Genomic DNA, 16,256 nt, shown 5'->3' with positions numbered 1-16,256 from the left:
CTTGCCTTCTCAGCTGGGGTCTGCGTACAGCCTGGTCCTGCCTGGAGAGGGCCCTGGGAGTGAGCGGTTCTTAAATAAAACCCGTCAGACGGCGATCAGCTGCACAATCTGCCAGCCTTCTGCAGCTCCTGTCGTAGTGCTGTAGAAGCCGAATGTTTGCTGATGAAAGTTAAAAGCGTGAACTTTAGAGAAGCTCTGCGTTACAGGAGCAAGGGTTTGATCAAGGGAGGTGCTTGGTGGGGTGACAGATTGGTGGGGAAGGTTTCTCCTGTGGTTCTGCTATAGTTGGTGAGTTGTACATATCCTATTACAATGTGGTTGACTATCCATCGTTTCCCCACCAGTCCCTTTTTTCTTTCAAAATAAAAAGATCCCTATGCTTTGGTGCAAAAGCTCAATGTGTCTTCTGTGCCTGTTGAATATGACTATCGTACAATTTTATTCATGGTTGTTAATGACTTCCTGCATGCTTGCAGCCCAGAAGTGTTAGGACAAAAGCTCTTCTTTATGGCTTTGGATAAGAAGTGCAGTTGTTGTGAAACAAATACGGTCACCAAGCATAGACATTTCTGGTGATTGTCTCTGACACAGAGACACTGGTGGCTGTGTTGGTTGCCTGCACTGCCATCCATGGGCAGATAGCTCTTTAGTGAAGTAGCAGTCATCTGAGTTTGACAAGTGGAGGTCATTCTTCAGGGCACACTCCCATTGAAACAGGAGCGTGCTCCCACCCAGAATTGGTGGTAAATTGGAAAGGGTTACCCTGCTCCAAGGGTATGGTGTGATGCTACACCTAATTAATTTAATAGTAGGGTGCTGCTCAAATGGATGCTCTTGTTCCTTTGATTTCCATCCCCACCCAAAGCCACATGTCTTCTGTAGCTTCTCCTTGAACTTAGCAAGGTGCTGGGTGACAGTGGAGTGAGAGGGGAAAAACACCTGCACTAAAGGCAGAAAGGAGCAAAAAAAGTTCAAATAATGGAAGTGATTTGCCATGTGGCTGCGTGATCTGACCTGATGGGGGAATTGGAGAAGGACACGACGGTTGCCTCGGGCAGCTCACTGTTTAGGTGGGTTAAGCGGTAGCAGTCAGGCTGCTGCCGCATGCTTTCCTTGACTTCCATCTTGTCTTGAGAGATGGTAACAGAGGGTGTTTCTCCACCACCTTTGGGTGTTCTCACTTACTGCAAGGATTAAGTTGGACTAAAACATATATTTATCTTGGTGAGAGTGAGAAGCTCGTATAGCAGGAAGCCTTCTCTCCCTGGCAGCCAGTATATAGGAAGCCAGAGCTGACCTTGAAAGCAGTAAAGCATGCAGACTTGTGCTCTGGGGTCTGAAATTCCTGTTTTTTTCATTTCCATTTGTCCTGAAGGAAGGTGATGGAACAGCATGTTCTAGAGTTGCAGCATAAAGGAGATGTTACTAAAGTGCACTACAGGGGCAGTGCACTAAAATGCTGGAGTTTCACATTATAATGCACTTCTGGATAGCAAACTGGTCAGCCTGTATCATAGAGCAGCCCAAACAGTATATCCTATGACTCTTCCTGCACCAAAATTACCCGCGTGGTTAGACGTGTGTCATTTTTTCAGGTTCCAGAAATGGTGTGTTCACTGACCTACCTCTGCAGGTCATGAGCATTTCGTTTTGTCAGAGATTTGTCATGGAAGTAGGACTCAAGATTTTGACAGCTGTGTTCCTGGAGGAGTGTCTTAACGTGATGTAAGGAGTGGTATTTTCAGAGTTGTCTGGTGCTCATCTCTGTGAAGTAGTTGGGAATGGAGTAAACCTCCAACCTGCTACATAATTTGCTTCGTTTTACTATTAAATTGCAGAACTTGTACTTCTTTTTTTCTTGTTCTTTTTTCTTTTTTTTTTGAGACTGCGTGATATAGATACCAACTCACGGAAAAAAAGAAGGTAAGCAGGAGGTGATAAATGAGCTCGGTGTGTGGGCTGAGCACTCGTCACCTGATGAACGTGGGTTCGCCCTGCGTGTTCTGGTGGGCTGAGGCACAGTGCTCCCGGGTACGAACGCTGCTCATCTTTTAATTGGTGAGATTGTTATACGTTGGCTGGAAGAGTAGAAAACTGGTATTTTTAAACCCAAGAACAAATTGCTGCCTTAGCCAGCAGGCAGTATGGTGTGGGTAGTAGAGTTGCCACTTTGCTGTGATAACCTACCTGCTCTTTTGAGGTGTAGGCTGTTAAATATGCTTTCATCTGTGGTACAGGTGTACCTTCACTTTCCTTTGTGAAAGAGTCCTGTCTCATGCAAAGTCTACTACTTCTAGCAGGAAAAAAAAAATAAAGTGTATATATATTTCCATTGTAAGAATATACATGCATCTTAATGGGGTATATTGAGAGGTGTCATTCTCAGGTGTCCCAGTGGGGAGCACTTGGTATGGCTTCTCATAGGCCTCCGGCTGTCTAGGAAGCTGAGCTAACAAGAATGTTTATTTCCAACGGGAGGATATAATGTTCTAGAACAGCAAGAACAGCTTAGTTTCTTTTTGATTTAATTAATTTATGTATTTACTACAAAGACTGTCTCTGGGTTTGGTGCAAGCACAGAAAATTGAGATGATTCAGCCTTGAGTTGGAGTTCATAACCCCATTCATTATGCATGGACATTGTGTTGGCTTTAGGCTCTTCTGCTAGGTGCTGTGTGTTGTGATACTGAGGAATCAGATGAGAAGCAAATGTGAACCTCACTGTAGTTTACAGGATTTAGACAGTTATGTTTGCCAGTGTAGTAGCTATGGTAAGAATTAGGTAGAAGTGTATCACTTGCAGGCACACAAGACATTCCTCATGTATACCAAGCCTTCGTGGCTGTGTTGAACACCGATGACAAGGCAGAGCCTGACTGAAGGGGCCCGTCTCCAAAGACCAAATCCTCCTTTCACTGACTCCACGAGGAGAGGAGGAGCAAGCTCCAAGCAAGACGCCGACATCGGCAGTCCAAACACTGCATGTAGGCTGACTTCTCTGCCTGTCAGCTTGCAGTGTTTTTTTGTGAAATGTCTAACAGCATGGAAGTGGCGGCTCTAAGGAGCCATCCGGAAGGATTTGGGGAGAGAGCTTCTGAATGGGGAGAGGGGAAGAATACTTGAGGGGAACATGTGAAAGCGAGGAACCCCAATGCACAGATGGTAACGGGAAGAGGCCCATGAACATGCTGTGGTGTTGTACGATGTAAAGAACATTGTCAGGATTTGTTTACCCTGAAGTCTTGCAGTTGTTTAACAAAATTGGTGTAAATCCAAGTGTGGAAAGCGTGGATTCAGGTCTGAACAGAATGATCTATGCGTGACACGTTGGCAGCTATGGGTGCTCAGTAAAAGGCTGTGGTTTCTAACATATGTTAATGAAACCAATTTTGTTTCTCCCTTAAAACAAACAAACTGGCCCATATGTTTTGGAACATTTCCTTCTGCTCAGTGCCAAGGTTGTGATAAATACCTGCAGCATTAAGGTACAAGTGGCTTTTTTTTTCAATCTCCCACTGAATTGAGACGCCCTTGCCTTCAGTGCTACGTGGTGGTTTAACCCTAGGTGTGCGGAGTGTGCAGAAGCGTGGTGCTCCTGGTTTTGGTGTTCATCCAAAATCATAAGCTTTGTTTGTCTGGACCTTTCAGATCTCTGGGAGGACTTTTGCTCTGTTCTTGTGTCTAGGGATGATGGAAGAAAATAGGTCAGGAAAAATGTAATGTGGATTCAGAGTGAAATTCTTAGTTTGGAAAGATCGCCTCTTAATGACCTTATGTGTAATGCACTACTGAAAGAGGAGGGTGTAAGTTAGGAACCCTCTATTTACCAGTCATGCGCTATGTCTGACAGATTTTACAAAACTAAACCAGCTAAACTGGGATGATGATGATTTTCTGTTAAATTTGGCAGGAAGGTTGTAATTTTATCTTCCTCATCAGTAGGTCTGAACTGAAGCACTGAATTTAGTCTTTGGAGTTGCAGCCCATGAAGTAGGTGGGTCCCAAACCCACATCCAGTAACTTCAGATGGTAACAGTGCTTGGCCAGAACTCAGCCTGTTTTCCATGCAGATCTTCAAATTCCCTTAATGATGATTCAGAAACATGCCTGATAGTGAGATGTAATATGGCAGAGATTGATGTTTGTGCTGTAGCTTTTGCCCAGTGTACTAATGTATACCAAAAGCAGATGGCTTTCTTTCTGTTTTCTCTATTTGAAGGATTTTTAAATAAAAAGGAAAGGGGGAAAAGAAAAGCAGCTTTCTCTTTGCTGTTTCCTACTCCCTTTTTCATGAACAAAAGTGCATGAAAGTCTACATTATGTTTTAAACCCTGGAAAAACCGACAAGTTTACCAAAGATAAAATACAAATACATAATAAACTTATCTTTAAAGTATACAAGCAGTAACTACCATGCCTTTGAGAGTAAAGGCTGAGTCCTGTTTTCTCCTGCGATACAATTGAGAGGGAAAAAGGCCATGCTTTATATAGACTGGGAATAATTTGAACAATTCTATGGTGCTTCCTACAGTACTCCACCTACCTTGCATCATAACTTCCTTTCTCACATTTATGGCTAAGAGCCAGTACAATATAAACGGGCTAGTGTGTGCTGCAGATGAGACAGAAGGAACCTGACTCGCTGTATTTGGGTGTGGCTATAGGTAAATATTAAACTTCACTCTGCGTTTCTATTGAACCTAACTTTATTGAACAGCTGCATGCGAAAAAATGAGGGATAGCAATCGTCCTGTGTGCCTGTCTTCTAGTAAGTCTATTATATAACCTTCCACTTAACTTAATCTTCTGGTACAATAAGTGACTACGTTGCCTACTAAAGGACTGGTTTAAGGTTATGAGGAACTTCATGTGAAAGGCTCACTGATTTACTTTATTAAGGTATATTTTGCATTAAAAATCAAACTGAGGCCCCGCAACTGCATGCCAGTTCTGAATGCTGTTTTTCAGAACATGAAAATCTGCAGTTGTGCAGCCTGTCTTCTGTTGTTTAGAAAGTTGCATCAAGTCAGCAAAAATATCTCTTTTAGCAGCTGATTCCTTCATGGCAATCTAGGAAGGTGCAGCGTCAGTGTTCCCGTTAGGTAAGGTGCTTCCTTGTAAAACTCTTTGTTTGAAGGGATTTTATATTAGGAAAAACTGACTTGTAGTTAAAACTTTAGGTATCAGGTCTGTGGGTGGAATCTGTTACTTCTCATTTGTTATCTATACTTAAAATCTGATAATCTATTCATTGTAAAAACTGTGGTGCTAATTTTTCAGCCAACTAAAATTATCTTCTAAAAATATATTTTTTTTCAGAATGTAAATTGTGTTGTCATTCTTCTCCATCCCATATGCTGTTCAAAAAGCTACTTTGCATTTGAAACAATGGCTTTTCAGTGGTATACATTGCTGCTTTGTAATCATACTTTGCGGTGAAGTTGTTGAAGGACATGCAATGAGCTCTTTTTTGGAGGCTTGTTTATACAGCACGTCAGGTGTATATGCTCTCCATGTTGTAGGAAAATATATTGTCTATCTTGAACCATTTGTGGCTTCATATAATAGGCATAACTCAGATAACAATAGAGAGAATATTGCTGTAAAACGTTGCATTGTCAACCTTAAGAGTGACTTTTAATGCATCTTTAAAGGTGAGATCTAAGAATTTGTTATGCGAGTTAAGACAACCAGCCAGCAACAGGAGTATTGTGTGATTCAAGAATATTAATGATCACTCTAAACCACAGAGAATATGAAATGTGGCACAAAAATTATTTTATTAGCTCTAATGCAAGATAATAAAATGAATCACGATTTCAGAGGCAGTGTGCTTGTTTGGCAAGCAAATAACGTTTTTTTCTCTGTCATTGCCTTGTATGCCTCAGTCTCCCAGTCTGTAAAGTAGGAAACTGCTTGCTTGTGTCAGGACTTCCTGGTTATAAAATGCTTTGAAGATGAAAAATAGTACATGAATAGATGCCACTGTTCATATTGTATATTGCATGGTATGCAGGAAAAGATTGCAGTAGATTAGGAATTAAGGAAATAGTGAAAAACAGGGGTAAGTTGGTATTTTTAATGGACCGTCTATTTGTGTGTAATATTTTATAAGTTAATGAGTTTTGCTCTAGAAGATTGTTGTCCATTGTTGAAATTTAATGACCTGAATTAGATCTTTGGGGGGAAAATAGTATGCTTATCCTTTAAACAAAGGTAATTTCAGGGATTCACCAAGACCTTGTTATTTGAAACCATGTCATACAAAATAATGGAGTTTTCTACTGAATATGTGCACTCTGAGATTACTGCTTAAATAATTTAAGCAGCATAATTTAATATTGTTTGTATATTAATTGGAAAATGTCCAACTTCACAGCCTTTTAATAGCTAAGATGTATGATGTCAGTTTTACAAAAAGTTAAGGAGTAAGATATCTCTGATCCTTTCAGAAACACTCTCAAAGCTCAAGAGTAAAGTAAGTTGCATTTCTGTGTCTCCTCCATCTTAATCAGTAATTGAGGCCTTCTTACCTAAGGGAGAGATTGATTTAAAAAAAAAAAAAAAAGATATCTTGCTGGATAGGCATAAATTTTAAGGCATGTGTTTGCTCAGACTTGTATTCCAAACAGTTCTGGAAGCTGTTCTTTGTTTTTAATGTCACCAAGTAGGAGCCAAAATGCAGTGTGTTCAGAGACTATTGCTTTTGTAGAGCTATCTCACTTAAGTTGGAAACTGATTAGCAGCTGTTGAGACGTGTTATGGTTTATTTAATGTCAGTGCAATTGTATGAAATGATCCTGTTGATGAGCTTGCAGCACACGTGTCTGATTGTCAAGTGTAAGGCTATTTGGAACTGGCGTGCAGGAGAGAGGTGGAGGATTATAAGGTGGGGTGTGACTGGCTTTAATTGATACCTTCTTCTGACCTCCTTTATTTTGGTTGCTTTTTTTTGCTACGTTCTCTTCCTGTTCCCGGGTGTGTTACAGTCCAGACTTGGTGGCTATATTTGGAGGTGATGCATAAATAATACAGGTTGGAACAAAACAATACATTTTATGTTGAGAAGACTTAAAGTTGTAATTCACGACAATTTGGATTTTCTTAGGTTTGTGTCTTAAATGTCAGGCTTTTTTGAGACTTAGTCTTCCTTTATGTCTGGTACTCTGCTTAACCATCCAGTTGCTTCTAAGTCATTCATCACAGTCATTCCTTGCAAAAATGATCTCTTGCTTTAGCTCATGTGCCCTTGGTCATTTGTTTGCCCTTGGTGCACCCGATCGAACTGCCTCATTTGGTGGCTCCATAACTGCAAACTTTATTTTCGAAGCTGTAGCCGAGTCAGCTGAAATTTGTGGTGTGACTTTAAAAGGAACTGCTTTGCTAGATGTACAACACATCCCTGGTGCCTTGCAAGTGTGCTGCAGTACTGGGATGCTTCTACGGTGTAAAGCCTTTCAGTACTTAGAAACGGTGAATACATCTCGGGGGGAGGAAGTATACTGGAGGAATCCTTGGTTTAGAATTTAAACCCTTAGTTTAGAATTTAAAGTCAGGTCCCTGATTAAAAGTTCTCAGCCTTCTCTGGGCATTCCTAAAACACAGTCCTTAGAAAGAATGAAAAAACATAATCCAAGACTATATGGAATTGTCAGGTATTTCAGCATTTGCCTCGATGCTGTTTTTGAAATAAAGTGTAAGGTCTGAATGAGGTTTGTCTTCCCCTTGTTTTAGTGTGTCTTTAGTGTCTTTAGTCTGCTCTGTAGAACCGCAGAATGGCTGAGGTTGGAAGGGACCTCTGGAGGTCATCTGGTCCAACCGTTGCCAAAAGCAGGTTGCCCAGGACCATGTCCAGGCAGCTTTTGAGGATCTCCAAGGACAGAGACTCCAAAAACTCTCTGTGTGACCTGTGCCAGTGCTCTGTCACCTGCACAGTCAATAAGTGTTTCCTGATGTTTGGATGGAAACCCTTCTGTTCCAGTCTGCCCCCATTGCCTCTTGTCATGCCAGGTACGACCTCACCACTGCTGAGTACGTGCCTTACTTATGCCTACCTTGAAACTGAGTTTGATTTTTACCTTTTGCATGTTGTTTTTATTATTTTTTTCTTTCCATATTCCTGGGTTTTTATTTGCAACTGTTTTAACATCTTCAGTTTCAGGGAGCAACAAATGACCACTTTACTCTAGCTTGATGTAAGGTACAGGATTCAAACTTCCAAACAAGGTGTCACAAGAGTTGTCTTTTTATTTTTTCTCTTTTGTTGCTGCAGAACAATCAAACAGGAATATAAACTAGCTGGTAGGGTGGTTAGTGGATGCTTTATTTTAACCCTTCCAAGGGGAAGGGTGAGTTACTAAATCCTTTCCCTAGGCTCAGATGTAGCCAGTCTGATGCAAACTACCCCTGGCTGGAGTCCTCACGGAAATGTGGATAGTGGAGGAGAGGAGGCATGGAGATAGATGTCACTGCCACTGGGGTGAGAGAGGAGGGGCACAACTGCTTGGTGGACTTCCAAATGGTCTCAGAGTTGTCCCTGGAGCTACGGGGAAATGGAAGGAGATAACTGCAAAAGTCTCATCCATTTTGCGTTCTTTTTAGTTACTCCAGACTTTTCAGAATTTGGGGCATGTTTTTAGGGAATTTGCCCAGAGCGGTGTTTCCCTCTCACCCCCGATCCCAAGAACACACCTGGTAGATTTAATGCAGATACCACCAAGTCTCAGAAATGGCCTCCACACAGCAGGTTTGAGCACTCGTGGCCTAATGTGTTAGTAATTATCTTGAGCATTGTGGATGGAAATCACAACTCGTGATCCTTCCTGTGTAGCTGTCTGTGCTGGCAAATCCTAGGGATTAACGGCTGGAGATAAACAGGCACACTGGAGAGCGAACAGCCCTGCTAGGGTCAAATTAGGTCTGCTTTTTGTGTAATGCCATGCTTCGGTATAATTTTTTAATTCTCATCTATAAGCTCTTCTTTTAAAACCAACATATCTTACTGCTGACACGCCACCTGTGCCGTTTAGTGTTGTTGTGAGTATGATTATCCAGCGTTAAATGTGAAGCGTTTGTGTTTTGCGTTCCTACGTAATCCTGCTCTAAAGCTATTTGAGAGCCTATTTTTTATTTTATACTTCTCTGCCCCAGTTTCTGTGATTAAATGGCTTTTTTACCTGGTTGCATACGACATCTCTTGCCGTCAGCCTTGAGAAATCCTAAATCTAAAAAAACACAAGTGTTCAGTGAAGAAGGACCGAAGCAGAATATTGGAGGTGCTATTTGGAAAGCTTTGTCTCCTAATTTAGGTCAGTACATCAGCATGCTGCACGGTAAACAGCACAACAGTTGTGCCTGTCTTCCCAGAGTAATAATAGGCATGTGGTAAGCTGATCCTACCAGCATGCCTGTGGTGTGTTTCTGGCCCACACAAAGCATACCAAGGAGGGAGTAGCAGCAAACAAACCTCTGAACTGAGGCATGTGGGTGAGCAGCCGTGGTCCTGGGGGCAGGTGGGGTGCACGGGATGCTCCCCTCTGACTGAACAGCAGCCCTCAGTCCAGCTGAAATCAGCGTGTCCCACTCCGTCGGCCGTCCTGCCCTCCTCAGGATTTCCTGGTCAGCAAAACAAAAAACAATTTTGCTACCTATGCATTTTTTTTCCACATTCTCTCTACTCATTCCTCCCCTTACAAGCTCCGAGTTGTTCTTATTACTTTTTGCTATAACGCAACAAGGAAATGGTTGAGGGTTTCCAAAGGATTAGGGGCAGTTTTCAGCTCTCCTTCTGCAGGCTTTTTGCTTTTTGTGAATGTTTGTAGAAGGTATATAGGAATTTATCAGAAAGCATTGTCTTGGGGAGCTGTGTAAAATCAGAGATCAGAAACTGTGTATGCTGCTGATGCTGAATCTGGTGCAGTCCCAAGGCCTGAAACGCTCTTCTGAAGTGTTTGTGTTCTGTATATTAGCACATATTTGAGTGTGGAAATGTATTAATAGAAGTTCTTCAAAAGAATAAAGGTGGCTTCTCTCATAGGAGTGGAGGGGGTCTTGGCATTTGAAAGACCGCTACTTTGGAGACTTGAGAGCTGCTTGCATTTCTAAGCTGGTGGAGTCACTGAGGGGAGCTTTGTAAAACTGTGAAGACAATGGGCTAAATTCCACTTTTCATCAAAAATGACTTGTTCCAGAGTATTCCCACAAAATCACAGCATAACTGCTTGTAGCAATGACCTCTTCTTTAAACTTAGAAGAACGTTTTATGCATCTCTTTTGCCTTGTTTGAATCAGACTCTTTTTGACGCTTGAACCATTGTTCATGAAGATGTAGGCCCCTTCTACCCTCTATAAAAATGAGGAGGCACAAAGATTCTCTAACGTTATATTTGTGCCTTTTTCTGGCATAGACAGGTTTTCCATCTGTGTGAAAAAGGCTGAATTGTGTAGCCTTTTGATAAGGTTTCTTTTGCTTGAAATTTATAGTGGAGTAATTGCTTTCTGGAGACATTTAGCTGATTTTTATGATGCTGGGAGTTACATGATGAGCAGGCACTTGATCCTGATGTTCCGAATAGATTTCAGAAGAAAATTGATGTTCATTTTTAGCTAGCAGCTCAACTTTGGATGTTTAATATTAATAGCATAGAGCAAGGTAACTGGTGATCAATATGTTTTATCAAAGATCAAATAAGGAAACTAATTCTTAAAATGTGTGTCTTCTAGTTGTGTCAGGAAAGACATGAGCAAGAATAACATCTATCTGTGTGGTGTGTTTATACAGAATAACAACCCAAGATAAAGGATCCATCTACAGCAGTGAAGAGAAAGCCAAGTAAAATAGCACTGCTTTCCTCTTAGTGGCACCTGGGGGGAACACTTTGTGTTCATAGAATTGTTTTGGTTGGAAAAGACCTCTAAGATCATCAAGTCCAACCGTGAACCTCGCACTGTCAAGTCTACCACTAAGTCATGTCCCTAAGCAGGGCAAGTCAGCTTGTGTTTCTGAGAAACTTTTTAATGCTAAGTGTTATGGAAGTGCAAATTGATGCCAATTCCTTTTTGGAAGGTCCAGTCATCTTCCACAGATGTCACTTCCCTTGTTTTTCACAATAAAGAAAATTTCTGAACTCTAGGTGTCTGTTGCGACAAATGGATGTGTAGTATTTAAGTATGGTAAGGTAGAAGAAATATGATAACATTACCTTAACAGAAGGAGCAGGAGGTCCAGTTAAAAACAAACAAACAAACAAACAAAAAAAACCCACAATACTTCAGTAACATAATTGAGGTGTGCAGAGGATTACTTCTAACATCTCACTGGCTTGTACCTGAAAAAGAAATCTGGGTTTGTTTTGAAATTCAATATGCACAGTAGTTCATGATGAATGGTACTATTATGTTGAAAATAATGCAATTAATGAAAATTGTGCCGTTGATATGCAGTCTGGTTTTGTGTTCTAAATTAAGCATGCTGTTGTCTTTGTCTTTTCCAGATGTTTCTGACAGTATACCTCAGCAACAATGAACAGCACTTCACAGAGGTGCCAGTCACCCCAGAGACAACGTGCCGAGATGTGGTGGAGCTGTGCAAGGAGCCTGGTGAAAGCGAGTGCCACCTGGCTGAAGTGTGGTGTGGCTCAGGTAGGTTAAACTCCTGCTTTGTCACCTGCTGGGCATTCACTGCTGCTGTTGTAGGGTACAGAGACCTGAAAGACATGGTTCTGTCCCAGAGAGTGTCTGCCTCACATTTTTGTTACTCTCTTCATCAAACTGGTGTATAATAACACATCTACAGGAAGGTACGCACATACAAAAAATGATTGAAAATAAAAGAAGCAGAGCCAAGCATGTGGATGTTCTTTTACATGGGCAGCTAGCTCTTCTCCAACTCAAATGAGTCTGTGAAGGGTGTAGGGGAATTGTTTTTTATTTATTCTTCTCCCCAGTGGTATAATCCAAGTGGGTTGTGTGGGCTTTTTGGAGTGATGAATATTGTTAGTTCTATGGAATAGACGGTCTTCTAAATTCCATAGACATTTTCAATTGCTTTGGCAAAGGAAAACTTCCTTTTTCAGATATTGACTTTGTTGTTCACGATGACATTAATTGATTCTGGGAGGGAAGGAGTGTTATTGGAAGCAGCTGCAGTTATATGAAGTATGAAATACTTTCTGAAGAAGATATATAGCGGATAGGAGGGATGAGATGAGGACAGGTCAGTAAAGTAGTTTGTCCGTTGAGCTGGTGGAAGAGGATTTTATGTTTGTGGTTGGTTTTCTTCCCTCTCTCCTGCCTCACTCTTTTTCTGTGTTCTTGCTGATTTTTGTTTTGGAAATTCAGGTCTCCATAACTTGTAGTGCTTTGTTGGGACCGAAGAACGTGTCAACAAGCAACTCAAAAGCTGAAGTAGGGCTAACTTGTCTGGCTTAAATAGGAAGGGACTCTTACCTCTTGTCTCCATGGTACTCATTAGATCCTGGTAGCTGCACAGAGGTGTAGAAAAGATGAATCACTGTCAGGATTTTTAAGTCATGAAAAATTATGTTATTTGATCCAGTTATTTTGAGATGCTTTAAAAAAATTATAAAATAATTAGACGATAAGGACAAATGTTCCTGTCTCTCTGCTGTTGTCTCAGGCCTCTACCTCTTTAAAGAAGTCTTTGGTGAGATGGATATTTGCATGAGATACTCGAGTCTGGTCTCTTGATTTTTAGTCATTTCTGGTGCAGATGTGATGTTTTTGATACTTCTAAGTTTTAAAAAATACAATAGATTTTTTTTCCTTCTTAAAAAGACATAAAGAAAAGAAAACATTTTTTCTGTATAAATGATAGTAAAATAAAACCACAACCCAATGTGGAAAGAGAGATTTTAGAAAGGTGGTTTTACTGTATATCTCTGTCCAGGTCTGTCTAAATCAATGCAGTATCAAATTCTACAACGGAAGACAAGTAAAATAAAGGTTTAGGTGTACATGTATATATGTGTAGTTTCATACTCTGAAAGTATGGTTAGTCTTAGCTCCATGCTCTATTATGGAGCAGAAGTTGTGATGGAAAGGAGTAAATGTCCTCCAAAACCAAAGTATCCCCCAAAACCTCCTTACCAAAGTCGGACTTCTACTGAAGTGTGAGCAGTTTCTCACTTTTTTTCCCATACCTGGCTTCTTGATCTGCTTTTGAGGTGCCCGTGAAGGATATGTCAAGGACAGCCTGTTTACAGTTACACAATCAAGTTGTCAGCCTCTCTGGTGCTTGAGGAGATAGAAGAAAATAAAATGGAATACAGAAACAAAGTGAAGTAGAATTTTTTTTTTCGGAGATAAGCAAAATTTCTTTTCTTTGCAAGGCCTATTCTCATTATGTTATATGGTTATTATTGGTTACTGGCAGTTTATTGTCACAATACCAAAAAAAAAAACAAACAATAAAGTATTGTTTGTTTATACAATAAAAATATTGGCACTCCTTTTAGAAATCAAATTACTCCTGTTCCCTTCACTGGTCCTGTCATATTGACTAATTATATATTTCTTTATATGGACACCGGTGCATGTATGTGTGCATGCAACACCGTCCAGTTTCAGATTATACTTGGTAACAAATGCAGTAGTTTCAAATCATATGCCATCAAGACTTGACTACTGGCTGGAGCATATGTGTATTTCTAATAAAAAATGTCCTTTCTTAAACATCTGCATAACGTTCATCAGCAATCATTTGCAGACTGTATTTTAATTTATATTTTGGATTTATTTTTTTGAAAAAAAAAAAAAAATGCTCTCAACTTTACCTTATTTTGCTTTATGTGTCAGCGAAATTCACTGTCTCATTTTGCCAAGATGGTATTGTGGCTTCTATTACACTGAACAAGTTAAACTTAATTTTAAAATAAACATGGCACATGCCAGCCATCCTTACGAGGTAGAAACGGAAGATGTATGCTGAAAAATGAGTGCTTGGACTTCAATTACTAACATTGTTCTGAGGTAGCTTGTCCCTCCCTCCTGATGCATGCTGAGGAATTTTAGCTTCTGTTGTCAGACCGTATTAAACATACTTTGAAACATTGCTGAAAGTTAGCTTGAGGCACTCAGTTTGCTGAATGAGGGCAAGTTTACTGCTCTCCCTGTCCTCCCAGTTTTGCTTGAAATTTGATGAGTATCAGCAAGCTTTCTTGATCTTTCTATTATCATCAGAATTCTGTTAGATGACTACCTTGACCACAGAAAGCAGCCAAAAGTATGTCTCTGTATGTAAAGGCTTTTGTCTTTTTTTTTTGTTTCCCCTCCAAAGGGGCAGGGAATAAAAACTGAGGTCTGATAATTTCTTCCTGAACTTTTCAAATGTAGTTTTGTTTGGTATTTGGAAATCTCATTGACCTTCCTTTGAAGTCACTGAGTGGTATTGACAGAATCCTTGGGTAAAGGGCATCTCCCTTGATGATAGAGTTTCAGTTGAAGTATTGCCTAGCTGCTAGAAAGCTATCTCATAAGCCTGTTGTATATTCTTTAAGATGGAAATCTGACAGTCACAGTTTTTTTTTTTTTCTTCTCAGAGGGGGGAATTAAGGTTTAGCAGATGAAGAGCTTTTTTAGCTGTCTAGACAAGTAACTGCCAAGAGATTGCTTCTTCTGTAACAGTGACCTACTTGCTTATTCTGTAAAGCTAATCTCTTTTGACAGTGACTCCAGAAATTTTCCTTCCTAGATTGCTTGAGCACAGCTGCAGCACTTTTATTTCATTTGAAGAAACCCTTTTATGTTGAAAAAGCTCTTCACATGCTGCAAACGTGTTAGTAGCTCCTCTTCTTAGGAAAGTGAAAATATTTATTCTTAACATGAACAATTTTGTCCGTGAAATGATTATTCTTTATTAAGGTAGTTGCTTTGAAAGGCTCTCTACTGAATATGAATGAACTCTACTCTGATTTCTTCTTTTTCTTATTCCCTTGCCTAAGTAATGAAAGGAAATATCCAAAAAACCATTGTCAGAACAAATGGAACTAGTGGTATTTAATTTCAGTCTTTGTCTTGTTTCTCTGAATGGAAGCAATATCTCTTGTTCAAGTGGTACTCCATGCAAATGGATCTAACCTGATCACGAGCCTCTCAGATACTGACAATATCCTGACTACATAAAGTTGACCTCTATAACATATTAGTCAACTGCATAGCTGCAATCACTTTTAAAATAGGCATAAAAACATATGTTAAAATGTTTAGAAGAACAAAAGCAATTGCCTTTATGTAAATATTTGAAGGACAGTAAGTAATTTAATTGTATCCTGCCTGTGAATGCTCAGCTATGAAGTGTGTAAAAATTGAAAGAACAGTGATACAGAAAAGGAGTGTCAGTAAATGAAGGCCATTGGCTTAGGCTCCCATTGGATTTCTGTGATATTGAAAGGCAAAGAGTAAAGCTTAAAAATTAAGGTGGGACTGAATCCTGAACTTGGGAACAAGAGCAAGAAAAGCAGTTCAGTGGAACTCATGCATGTAACTTTAAGAAACTTTATCTCAACTGTCTGAAAAGAATAGCTGGTTCTTACCTGAGTCACTGTGTTGTCTCACAAAGCAAATTGGCACCTGTAGGAATTGGGGTGAAGAGCCCTTGAAGAGGAATGATGGAGCAGTAAGTTTGAGGTACCACAAAAGTAGGGCAACAGGTCCACCAGTTTTACTCCTGTGGTGGTGAGTGGGTACAGTGATTTGCAAATACGAAACTAAGGCACTTGAGCCAATAGCTCTAAATTGCCTGTTTGTGTTCCCTTGGGCTGCAATGGTGCCTCAGCTTTTCCTTCCTTTAGACTTCTAAAGGGCTTTATCTACTTTTCAAAGGTGTTGGTTCACCTTCAGAAGCAAGGGTGTGGTGCAGAGCCAAAGAAAAGTTAGAAATGCCTTGGATGAGGGCAAGGGTTAGGACCACACTGAACCTGAGTAATAACAGTGCTGGAGTGAATGATGATGGACAGATATTTTTGTTTTGTTACATGCCCTAGCTACATAGGGATGCAATAGTAAGCTGGCTTTTTATCTTTCAGAACGTCCTATAGCCGATAATGAACGGATGCTGGATATTTTGCAGCGCTTTGGGATGCAGAGAAGTGAGGTTCGTTTCTTTCTTCGACATGAGCGCTCTCCTTGCTGGGAATCAGGTATGTGTTGGTCTCAGCTGGTTCATTTGCTGAAGTAAAATTTCATTTCATTCCTCAAGGTTAAGGGAACACCATGAATATATTTTATGTTGGTGTTGC

At 40.4% G+C, this 16,256-nt stretch overlaps 1 protein-coding gene across 4 annotated transcripts in view; it reads left to right on the top strand.

Annotated features, from left to right (window-relative positions):
• Nucleotides 1-16,256, top strand: part of TP53BP2 (tumor protein p53 binding protein 2) — a 46,667-nt gene that overhangs the window by 7,843 nt on the left and 22,568 nt on the right. For 3 of the 4 annotated variants that reach the window (XM_038176428.2, XM_038176427.2, XM_072035540.1), the window contains exons 2-3: nt 11,493-11,640; nt 16,044-16,157. In XM_038176428.2, the coding sequence (XP_038032356.1) occupies nt 11,493-11,640; nt 16,044-16,157 (262 nt within the window). Of the gene's footprint in view, nt 1-4,645; nt 4,665-11,492; nt 11,641-16,043; nt 16,158-16,256 lie in introns of those variants that run through there. The other variant, XM_038176429.2, reaches the window with a different exon arrangement.

Source organism: Anas platyrhynchos, chromosome 3, assembly GCF_047663525.1.
Source record: "Anas platyrhynchos isolate ZD024472 breed Pekin duck chromosome 3, IASCAAS_PekinDuck_T2T, whole genome shotgun sequence".
In the NCBI taxonomy this organism is placed as follows: domain Eukaryota; kingdom Metazoa; phylum Chordata; class Aves; order Anseriformes; family Anatidae; genus Anas; species Anas platyrhynchos.
The sequence above is the reverse complement of the archived record's forward strand: the minus strand, read 5'-3'. Positions and strand labels throughout refer to the sequence as shown.